This window comes from Hemicordylus capensis, chromosome 1 (assembly GCF_027244095.1).
Source record: "Hemicordylus capensis ecotype Gifberg chromosome 1, rHemCap1.1.pri, whole genome shotgun sequence".
Taxonomy (NCBI): Eukaryota; Metazoa; Chordata; class Lepidosauria; order Squamata; family Cordylidae; genus Hemicordylus; species Hemicordylus capensis.
The window spans coordinates 195725328-195737568 of NC_069657.1; the positions used below are offsets into that span (position 1 = coordinate 195725328).

Here is a 12241-nt window from a genome sequence, read left to right on the forward strand (position 1 = left end):
TATTTATTGCATTGTTTGCATGGCGCACACATGCATGCACACATCACACCATGAAGGCTATGACGATGGTCGATGGTGGGTGGACTGGCGCTGTTGCCCAGCAGCAGCACCCATCCATCAGAGGCTGTGGTGTGATGGAGCAGGCAGGCAGGAGGGGTTTTTTTGTGTGTGCGTAAATAAATTGATTTGTTTGAATTTCTCCTTTATGGCATCACTTGTTTGCATTGTTGGTTTGGTTGGCTACTTTGCTTTGCTGTCATTCTTAACTGCCCCCCTCCCCGAAGCACTGTGACTGAAACAGCATATACGTGTGTGCGCGCACACACACACCCCAGCCATGGCCAAAGATGAGCTTGGTTGCTGGTGCAGGTGTCGGCCTGTCTGTCACAGAAGGCATGGCGTTCTGAGGCCATGGCAAAACAAACAAATGAACAACCAAACCTTTCTGCACAGCATGCACAGGTATGACTTTTATTTTTCTTCTTCTCCGTCACTTCACTCCAGTATGTGTATATTTTAATTCAAGTGCCTAGTTGTTCAACCTCAGCCTGTATTTTGGGTAACCTTATCCAGCATTCAGCTCATGGCTAGGCATAGGTTCTGTGTGATTTCTTTAATTTTTAAAAAAAAATTCCCAATAAAGTCATGGTCAAGCATCATTTTATTCAAATTGACGTTTGCATTTACAATAGGTTTATAAACACCTCTTGGTTCCGTTGTGGATTTTGTTGTTGCAATGTGTGCTGTTGTTTTCGCTCTTCTGCTTGGAGGGGGTGGGGGGCATTGCTGTACCAGTTCTCTATGCTGGGGATTTTAGATTAAGTAATTCTGCAATGCGTTGTCACGTGAACTTCTGCTTAACACAGGTCTCGGATTTGCTGCAACATGTGTAGTTGTTGCTTGTTGACATGCTTGCAGGGAGAGGGGATTTGATGTTAGTCCAGTGGATTCCAAATCCTTACGCTATTACACATGTTGTTATCCTGCACATGGCGGTGGGGGTTGGATGCAGTGGGTTTCATTTTTAATGCGTGCTGTATTGTAATTATGTGGGGGGGGGCGTGTTGCAGTGAATGTGCGCATGCAGCAGCTTGCTATACCCATAGGGCACAATGGGGACACAAAACTGCCCGTTGTCACCTGTGGGTGTCTCCTGGGGCACCACAGTGGGATGGGTGGTAGGGCCCAATGGGTGGCAATTACCACCCAAACTCCTCAGGGAAAGGGGTGATTTATTTATTTTTAGAATTGTTGAGTTTGGAGTGGTTTTATTTTTTTATTCCATAGTTAACACTGGGGATTTTAAGTGCTCACATTACTCCCTGTGGGTTGTGTGAGGTGGCCGAAAGTGGGGGGTTTTTTGGGTGGGGGTAGGGCACATTGGGGTAGGGCACATTCCAACCACCCCCCAACCCACAGTGGGGTATTTTTTTAAAAAGGATTTTTTGAAGTGTTGAGATTAGGAACCTTTGGTGTTTTATGACTTTTTATAATGAATCCCTATGAGAAATCATAAAACACCAAAGGGTATAAACAGCACTACAAGAATTCCTTAAAAATTAACGAAGCACCCAACTGCCTTGTGGGTTGGGGGAATTAGTAGCACCCTGTGTGCTAACCACCACACTAACCCCCCAAGGCAGTAGGGTACTTGGAGCCAGCATGATGTCGTGGTTAGAGACTAGACTAGGACCAGGGAGACCCTAGTTCAAATCCCCATTCAGCCATGATACTTACTGGGTGACTCTGGGCCAGTCACTTCACTCTCAGCCAAACCTACTTCACAGGGTTGTTGTGAGGAGAAACCTAAGTATGTATTGTACACTGCTCTGGGCTCCTTGGAGGAAGAGCAGAATATAAATGAAAATAAATTAAATATATTTTTTACAGTGTTAAAATTTTGGATTATTTGGTGTGTAATGACTTTATTATAATGAATCCCCATGAGGATTCATTACACATCAAAGAGACTAAATTTTAACAGTTTCCCATGGAAGAAAAAATAAAAGCACTCCGAATTCAAAAATTCATTTAAAAATCACCCCTTTGCCTGATTTATTTGAGGTTTGAGTGGTAGTTGCCATCCATTGGGTACTTGAATTGGATCCAAATCAAATTGAATCTGGGCTGGTTCAAGGGTGTTAGATTTGAGGTTGAATGGAAACTGGCTGAAGGCTCAAGCGTCCAGTAAGAAATATAAACTGACCAATCAGTGTACAGAACTGACGACTGACATGAACATTCTACCACAAGCCTACACACACACACCGGAAGAGAATCTGATGCTGAGCTGCAGTCCGGTGGCCTGAGATTAATTTATATACCAGCTCGCATGAGGAAAAAGCAAAATGATGAAGAAACAGGGTCATTTGCAGCCTTTCCCAACACACACCTTCTAGAACCTATGCAAATAGGGTTTTTTAAAATGTGTTTCCTATTTTCTGAATTCACCTCTGCAGTCTGTATTTGTATGCATCGCAGCTGGTTCTCTGATGCAGGTGGTGATATGAACCTATTTAATGGAACATGGGACTAAGCATTAATGTCACTGAATATAACCCGTCACATTACTTCCTAATAGTAAATGTGATAAATGATGCATATCCTGCAAGTACTTTGGATTTTCCCCTCTCATTTTGTGCTGGTGTTATACCAAAAGAGAAAAGTAATAACCATTTTAGCTTAGACAACATGACAAATGGCAGTGAAATTGGATAGTTGAAATTGTTTTGAATAGACACAGATGAATGAAACTGGGCCATTTATTATAAAGCCATAATGTCTTTACTATGTTTTGATTTGTTTTGATTTTGTTTGTATATGTGTACACACTAGGGGCATGCATGGAACCAGCTGGTCTGGTCCGGTTCGAGTCTGGATGGGACCTGAACCGGACTGGGCCAGTTTGGTCCGGGCACCTGCTTGAACGCCCCAGTTTGGTTCGGTCCAGAGGGGGTTCAAGATTATTATTATTTTTAAAAAAATTATTACACTTATCCCCTCTGGGAGAGTTGTTCAAGGTGGCTCAGGGTGTGTGTGTCCACAGAGGTTACCCCTCCCCCCACCAGCCTGCCTTATGTGGCCGCTCATCAACCTTTCCCCCTTGGTACGGTGGCGATGTTGGAGGAACCGCACCTGCGCAATGTGCCTCTGTGTAGCCTGGCATAAGGGAGGCCAGCAGGAGGAGGAGGAACCTCGACAGACCCTCCGCTGCCTCAAATAACTCCCCCAGAGGGGGTAAGTGTAATTAAAAAAATTAATTAAAAAAACCCACTAACCCCCTGGGGAGGTTCAGACCAACCAGGAGGTGGTTCGATTTGACCCTGAACAGTCAAACGAAACTGGTTCAGCGTTGAACACATTTGATGTCGAACCTGTCTGCACATTCCTAGTACACACATGCACAAGAGGTGAGTCGAGACTGTAAAACTCAACTGCTGTATGACTGTGTGCACATTTACATGCTCAGATTTAAGCTGCATTTATGACTTTTCCTTTCTTGTTTTTGAAACTATTTTCAAATAGTGTTGTCTTATGTGTTGCTAGGTCAAGCTCCAGATTTGAGGGGGACTCCTGGCAAAGGGCCTTCCCATGGGGTCTCTCAGTTTTTTTGGCTTCAGGGGTAGGGATGGCACATCACTGCAGTGGGGTTTAAAAAACTTTTTTCCTAGAGCTTTTTTTGGTGAGTTACTGGCTGCAGGATGCAGAGGCCCCAGCAGCTGCTTTAAAATGTCGCCCGTTGATGACATGCCTGTATGTTACTCTGAATTAAATTTGAATTATTTGTCAAGAGCCCTTTTCTACAAGCAGAGACTGTGAAGGGACGTTAGCCACATATTGTTGCTATGTTACTTTCTGCTATATTGGCACTAAATGTTGTATTGTTTCTGTCTCTGCATAAAATAGTGATGGTGGCTGCAGTCCTGCCTCCTGTTTACATACAGGTGAAACCCGGAAAATTAGAATATTGTGCAAAAGTCCATTAATTTCAGTAATGCAAATTAAAAGGTGAAACTGATATATGAGACAGACGCATTACATGCCAAGCGAGATAAGTCAAGTCTTAATTTGTTATAATTGTGATGATCATGGCGTACAGCTCATGAAAACCCCAAATCCACAATCTCAGAAAATTAGAATATTACATGGAACCAAGAAGACAAGGATTGAAGAATAGAACAATATCGGACCTCTGAAAAGTATAAGCATGCATATGTATTCAGTACTTGGTTTGGGCCCCTTTTGCAGCAATTACTGCCTCAATGCGGCGTGGCATGGATGCTATCAGCCTGTGGCACTGATGAGGTGTTATGGAAGACCAGGATGCTTCATTAGCGGCCTTCAGCAATTCTGCATTGTTTGGTCTCATGTCTCTCATCCTTCACTTGGCAATGCCCCATAGATTCTCTATGGGGTCAGGTCAGGCGAGTTTGCTGGCCAATCAAGCACAGTACACTGTATACTTTTCAGAGGTCCGATATTGTTCTATTCTTCAATCCTTGTCTTCTTGGTTCCATGTAATATTCTAATTTTCTGAGATTGTGGATTTGGGGTTTTCATGAGCTGTACGCCATGATCATCACAATTATAACAAATTAAGGCTTGACTTATCTCACTTGGCATGTAATGCGTCTGTCTCATATATCAGTTTCACCTTTTAATTTGCATTACTGAAATTAATGGACTTTTGCACAATATTCTAATTTTCCGAGTTTCACCTGTATGCTTGACCTTGTTGACCCTAAGGCGACTAATCATGTGTCTCTCTAGGGTCATGAAATAACTAGGGATCAGATGCTTGGCAGCGGCAAGGAGACAGAACAGTATATATGCAATAATATCTATTATTACTCTCTACTGTTAGAACATCTGGCAGCAACCATGTCTGGGCAGAGCCACACAACAGATACTGTTAAACAATTGGTTTGATTTGGTTCAGTTGTTCTTATGAAATATTTGTATTTTTCAGGAATCCCCCTCCTACGTTGCTACAACCAGAAAAATGGTCCAGAGGGTTTAACCACTTCATTTCACAGTGAGTACCTCTCTCTGATTTACGTTGCTTGCTCAGCAGGCGCTTACACAATGATATATGAAAACCTTGGAAGTGAAATTTCTTCCCAGCAAACACGAGTTCTGTTTCACTTCCATTTATATTACGAAATTCCATCTTATAGATGGTTGGCCAGCTTTTACAGTGCAATGGTAAGCATGTTTACTCAGAAGCAAGTCCCACTGGGCTCAGTGAGACTTACTTTCTGGGAAGTGTGCTTAGGATTGCAGCCACAGCAGGCTGAAACAAAATAGAATGTTTACATTTAGGATTTCTTTACGGATTTTTAATATTTCAAGCGAAGGTCAGAGCTCCATATCTCCAAGTCTGATGCAGCACAGTGACAGGCCAAGGGCAGCTCCACACTTTACACATCCAATATGTTTGCTACACTGTATAATTTCTCCACAGCAAATGCATTAAGTGCGGATGACAGAGACACATGCACACAGAGTCTAAACTTTTACCCTGCTAACTGGGCAAAGAGGCATCTTTTAAAATTCTCTCTCTCTTATTTAGAAGGGGGAGAGCAGCATAGTATCCTTCCTTGTGACTGTTGCTGGTGTCTCCCTTGTCTTTCTCTTTAGACTATGGCCTGCTCTGAGAACTTTGTTGCTGAAAAGTAGTAGGCACATTCACATGATTATTCTTAGGGTAGGACAAGCATCCTACCTAGTTTGGGAGCTGCGCACATTCCCTGTTTTCTGATTGTCTGAGAGTTAAAAGCAAGGTTAGTGGCAGTGATAATGTGTTCAGCAGCAGCTTGGCCAGAGGCCTCCCTCCTACCCAGTAGCTGTACCCAGGTTTTAATGAGGTAGAAGGAAAAGCCCTCTGATCCAGCTGCTGCTTAGCACACAATCACTGCCGGTGCCTCCGCCCTTGTTTTTAACTCACAGATGATCAGAAAACAGGAGTGTGCACATTTCCTAAACTAGGGTAGAAGGCTTCTCTTATCCTATTCATAATTATGATAAAATTACAACACATCAGCTACAGAAGGCCGCACTGCTCGGAACAGCACGAATACTACGATGCTATCTTTAATTTTTCTTTAAGGGGCTCGATAATTAAAGTGCCAAATCCAGTCAATAACATCTGGTAGACTGTGTGTAAACAGCATAATAATAATAAATAATAAGAAGAAATGATGACGACAACGATGATGATGATGATCATCATCAGGAGAGGAAAGCTGGTCTTGTGGTAGCAAGCATGACTTGTCCCCTTAGCTAAGCAGGGTCCACCCTGGTTGCATATGAATGGGAGACAGAGATAGTGACTGGCCAAGGCCACCCAGTGAACTTTGTGGACCAGGCATTTTAAATCCAACACACTTTTCATTGGAGAGCACTGAATGGACTGGTTTCTTTTGAAAACATGATTGCAATATTTCTAGAGTGGGGATATGCACCATAACTTGTACAAATACAAACCATTTGTTGAATCTCTGTGCTCTCTTTCTTGGAAGCTGCTCAAAAGACTAGTTCATTTACAAAAGAGTTCTTCAGGAAGAGGCTTCGATTGAAACTTGCCCCTGGGCTCATGGAATGCACTCATTTGCACAAATGCTTATGTGCACATAAGCAGAAAGTGAAACACTCCTCCCATTCAAAATACAGTACAAGTAGTCTGCCTTTTTTCCTTTCACTATAATCTTAATTGATCATTACCATCCTCACAAGTTAGTCGACTTCAGCCTTAAATGCTCACGTGTCTGCCATCTTGAATCAGGGTGGGTGATATCATTACAAACTATGCCTTTGAGTGATCCTTATGTGTCCCTACAGCTGTAGCAAATTTGGTTCAAATTGGTTTGGTGGTTCATAAGTTAGCCCAGTTACACCTCAGACATTCATGCGTCCACCATCTTGAATTGGGGTAGCTGACTTCATCACAAACTACGCCTTTGAGGTATCCCTTTGTGCCACTCACTACACCAAGTTTGATCCAAATTGGTTAGGTGATCCACAAGTTAGCCCACCTGTGCCTCAAATGTTCACACATCCGACATCTTGAATTGGGGTGGGCAACATCCTTACAAACTATGCTCTTTAGCCATCCTTTTGTATCCCTACAGTTGTAGCAAATTTGGTTCAAATTGGTTAGGCAGTTCATAAGTTAGCCTAGTTACACCTCAGATGTTCATGCATCCACCATCTTGAATGGGGTGGATGACATAATCACAGACTATGATGTTGAGGTTTTCCTATGTGCCCCTGCAACTGTTCCAAATTTGGTTCATATTGGTAGGTTAGCCCACTTGTGCCTCAGATGTTCATATGTCCGCCGTCTTGAATTGTGGTGGATTACATTATCACAAACTATGCTGTTGAGGTCACCTTATGTGTCACTCACTACAACTGTACCAAATTTGGTTCAAATCAGTTAGACGGTCCACAGATTAGCCCACGTGCCTCAAACGTTTACGTGTCCAACATCTTGAATTGGGGTAGATGACATCATCCCAAACTATGCTGTCGCAGTGTCCTTATGTCCCTACAACTTTACCCAATTTGGTTCATATTGGTCCAGGCATTGCAAAGTTGATGGGGGACACACACACATGCATGGACATGCACACATAAACACAACACACATGCTGAGTGACTGCATAAGGAAAGTAGGCTAATAAAAACAGAATAAAAACAATTAAAACAATTTCACAGAGTAAAACAATTTGACAGCTTAAAATTAGTTTTAATTAAAAGCCTAAGAAAACAGGTGTGTCTTAAGGGTCTTTTACAAAGTAATCAGAAACTTTGATTTTGACAGGGAATGCATTCCAAAGCCCATAGAGAAGGCAGATCCAGGCTACATCTTTGTATAATAAGAAGCACGTATGTGGGTGATAATGTATGAAGTACAACATATTAACTTATTTTGGATATTAGACTGCCTAGTGTAGATACTCAAACAACCCTTGTGAATTGTGATGAAAATCACATTAAAAAACCCGATTTCCCCATATCTAGTAAGGGGAGGGACTCAGGGTTTTGTTTGTAAAAACGTAGAAATTTTGCTTGAAATTAAAACTCTTCTCTTACATATGATGGAAATATAATGAAGCACCATTGTGATTTGAAATGTGGACAGGACAGGAAACAGAGGGTAGTAATAAATGGAAAGTTTTCACAATGGAGGGAAGTAAGAAGTGTGGTCCCCCAGGGTTCGGTACTGGGACCAGTGCTCTTTAACCTGTTCATAAATGATCTAGGAGTTGGGGTAAGCAGCGAACTGGCCAAATTTGGAGATGACACTAATCTGTTTAGGGTAGTGAAATCCACAACAGATTGTGAGGAGCTCCAAAAGGATCTCTTCAAACTGAGTGAGTGGGCAACCAAATGGCAAATGCGGTTCAATGTAAGCAAGTGTAAAGTGATTTTAGTTTATTTTAGTTATCTATCTATTTAGATTTAATTAATTAATTAATTAATATTAAATTTATTTATTTATATTGGGGCAAAAAAACCCAACTTCACATATACACTTATATATATGAGCTGTCAGCTCATATATATGACCAGGAGAGAGCTTGGGGTTGTGGTGGACAGCTTATTGAATTTGTCGACTCAGAAAAGGCCAATCCCTTTTGAAAATAAAAATGCTAATATTTGAGTGCCCTTGTACAAATCTATGGTGAGGCCACATTTTGATTACTGTATGCAGTTCTGGTCACCATATCTTAAGAAGGACGTTGAAGAACTGGAAAAGGTGCCGAAGAGGCAACCAAGATGATCAGGGGCCTGGATCACTTTCCTTATGAGACAAGGCTACAACATCTGGGGCTTTTTACTTTGGAAAAGAGGCGACCACAGGGAAACATGATAGAGGTGTAAAAAATTCTGCATGGAGTAGAGAGAGTGGACAGAGAAAAATGTTTCTCCTTCTCTCACAACACCAGAACCAGGGGTTATCCTGTGAAACAGAAGGCTGGAAAATTTAGGACTGACAAAAGGAAGTTCTTTTTCACACAGCACATAATTAATCTATGGAATTCTCTGCAGCGGGATGTGGTGATGGCCACTAGATTGGATGGCTTAGACAAATTCTTGGAGGACAGGTCTATCAATGGCTACTAGTCTGGTGGCTATAGGCCACCTCCATCCTCAGAGGCAAGATGCCTCTAAATACCAGTTGCAGGGGAACTACAGCAGGAGAGAGGGCATGCCCTCATCTCTTGCTTGTGGGCTTCTCTCTCAGGGGCATCTGGTGGGCCACTATGTGAAACAGGATGCTGGACTAGATAAGTCTTGGGCTGTTCTAGATAGGCCTTGGGCTGATTCAGCAGGGCTATTTTTATGTGGGAAATCTATTTGGCTATTTCAGAAATAAAAATTGCGAGGGCGTGGAGAATTGAATTATTCTGACAAAAGTTTCCTTTCCCTAGCTTGTGTGGGAGATAGCTGGAACATTGGATTTCCAACATTTAGGTATCCCCTCCTCTTCCTCTTCCTTTGTATCTGAACAGCATAACTTTTGATATATGATTGGCATTGCTGTTTAAGTGATGAATCATTGTTTATGAAGGGTTTTGTTGCAATTTAAAAAGTTATCTTGGGGGGGGGAACATAATAAAAGCATCAGGCTATACAGCATTGAACCTTTTGGCCATTAGGGATAATTGACTCATTTATATGCATTAGTTATGCATTTGTCAGTTCCTGGCTTGTGACAGCTTGGTTTTGATAAATTAAAAGCAATGATTGTAACAAGTCCATTCTACCTTTTATCCATAAGTTAGGACCTTGCCTGATGTTTCTGTCACCCTTGTGATGAGTGGTTGACTTTTCAGTAATTCCATTATCTGCCTCCTTCCTGATGTTGAATATCATTTGCATAACAAGCTTATCTGGTTCAAGTTGTGGTCCAGACCTATGTAGCTATATAGAAGCGTGCATGCATCTTCAGACAAGTGCATTCCTGGATTCAGTTCCTTTGATTCAATGCCGTTTGCTTGCCAGCAACACCAAACCCTTTTAAAGTCTCGTTCAGAGCAAGCACTCTGCTCCAAATGCCAGTTTTTGTTCCCTTGCACCGAAACAGCATTTTATGGTTAAAACATAATTAGTACAGTTTAGTGTAATCTGCCTGCCTGCCTGTTATAGAATACAAACCTGGAAGGGTGTGTTTATGTAAAAGAGGCCTCTGAGCTTCAGAGGAAGTGTCTGATCTGCCTAATGGTTTGGCAAGACTTTGGGTCAGACATTATTCTTAGGGCAAGACAGGAAGTCCCTAGTGGTTAGACTGAACCCTCAGGCTGCCCGCTGCCTTACCCTAAAATTCTGCCTGGCTAGCCGCAATCTAGCTTTTGCCAACATGGAGATGCAGTGATGGAAAGAAGAAATGTCACTGCTGAACGACTTCTTGTCACATTGTTGTTGAAGGCTCAGGAACTCTGCCAGGGGTGGGGGGAAGGCAATCCTAGTGGCACATCTACTTCTCGAAATGGTTCTTTGACAATTAATAACCTTATATATTAGCTCTATAAGTTGGTAGTGATGCAGTCAGACATGGGAACAGTGGAAAAATCCAGTCCCATAACATGTATTTTATCGTCTGAAACAAAAAATGGATTTTAGTTAGTATTTTTAAACCTTTTTTTAAACAACATCAACATGTAACAATATAAATGCATTTAGAACATGTTAGGACAGTATATATTTAAAATCAAAAGGATGTAATTATTGTTCCAGCTAATCTCAGACCAGAGCAAGATCTTTTAAGTTCACATCTTCTTGAAATGAAAAGTTTGGGTAAACAACACCTTGAATTCTCTTTCATAGTCTTGGTTTAGTTGGTGACTCTATGAAAACAATAAGACTCCTAAGAAAGCCTCCTCTCTCAGGTTTCACAGAACTGAGCCATTCAGTTCACAGTCAAGCTCTTTGAAGCTCAACATTCTTTAAAAAGTTTGTTCTCTTTGAAGTAATGAACAGATAAAAAGGCTTAGCTAACTGGAATTTGTCATTTCCTGATCAAATGTCATTATGGAGGATCAAGCTGAGAGGCACATGCTAATGTATTTCCATCCAAACTTTCCAAAAGGTACTTTACATTCTGGACAGCAGTTATTCAAGACTCAACTCCAGTTCCAAATTGAAGGACAGTGGGTGCAGCTATTAAAAATATACATTTAATATGAATTTCCATTTAAGATTTGGTAATGACTACTAATTTCCTTAATACTGCAAGCAGTAAACTGTGAGATAAGGAGGCTGTTCACATGAGCAGCCTTACCTGGGCTTTTGCAGCCCTATTGAGCTAGGGCTACTTGTGTGAAGTGCTGGGGTTGGGGTTGATTCCGGCGCTGCCCAGCTGGGTAGCCCAGAGTTTTACCAGGCCTTTTACCCAGGTAGGCACAAGTGTGCCCTTCTCCCTGGGTCCCCAGTTGCAGGCAGCCCGAACACACACAGAGCTGGGGGTGGCAAGGGCACCTGGCTGAGGGGTCTCCCTCAATGCACCGCTCTCCTCCTCTTCCAGCTCTTGAGTCTGCCTCCTTCTGGCTCCCGAGTCTGCTACTCAGTGTGGCATCTCCTCTTCTTCCAGAGGAGACTGGCAAGCAGCCGAGTGAAATGGGGAGGGTGATTGTATGCTGGGAGGCAGGCAGGATCCTGCCTCCTCGCCCTCCCTCCCCAGAGAGGTCATGTGCATGACCTCAGCGGCTTTTTTGAGGCCACCTGGTGAAAAATATGAACTGGAAGAGGGTAGCTTCCCAGAAGATCAGTTTATAGTCCAAGGAAAGCATAGTTGTTCATTTGTTGAATAGGCAACTTGCCTCAAGGTAGTTCTTCTATTGTGAGAATATTCTAGGAGAATCAATATCACAGTCGAGATAGGTGTGTGCTGTACGCCCTGGTGATGAAGGTGGTGGCAGCAACTTACCATGCTGCTTGAGGCACTGGAGAAGCTTGCACCAGGTCTGTCTTTATTACAGTCAGAATCAGAATCATTTCCAGGTCTATCATATTCTGACCTTTCATGGGAATTCATAAAAAAGTTCCTTGCTGAATGTCTGCTCTCCTGTTTTGCAAAGTTAGCACTTTCCTTCAAGCCTATTGCAATACAAAAAAATTTGAACATACCAATACAGCTAGGCTTCATGTCCTGTAGCAAAACTCTTCTGCCCCCAATCCATTACTTGGAAATAGCATATCCTGCTTCCATCAATAGACCGGATCCCATCCTTAT

The 12241-nt window shown here is 42.3% G+C and overlaps 1 protein-coding gene across 23 annotated transcripts in view; it reads left to right on the forward strand.

Moving 5' to 3' along the window:
• MYO3B (myosin IIIB) overlaps positions 1–12241 on the forward strand; it is a 523310-nt gene that overhangs the window by 175639 nt on the left and 335430 nt on the right. For all 23 annotated transcript variants that reach the window (XM_053283475.1, XM_053283469.1, XM_053283482.1 and 20 more), the window contains one exon: positions 4970–5035. In XM_053283475.1, the coding sequence (XP_053139450.1) occupies positions 4970–5035 (66 nt within the window). The remainder of the gene's footprint in view (positions 1–4969; positions 5036–12241) is intronic.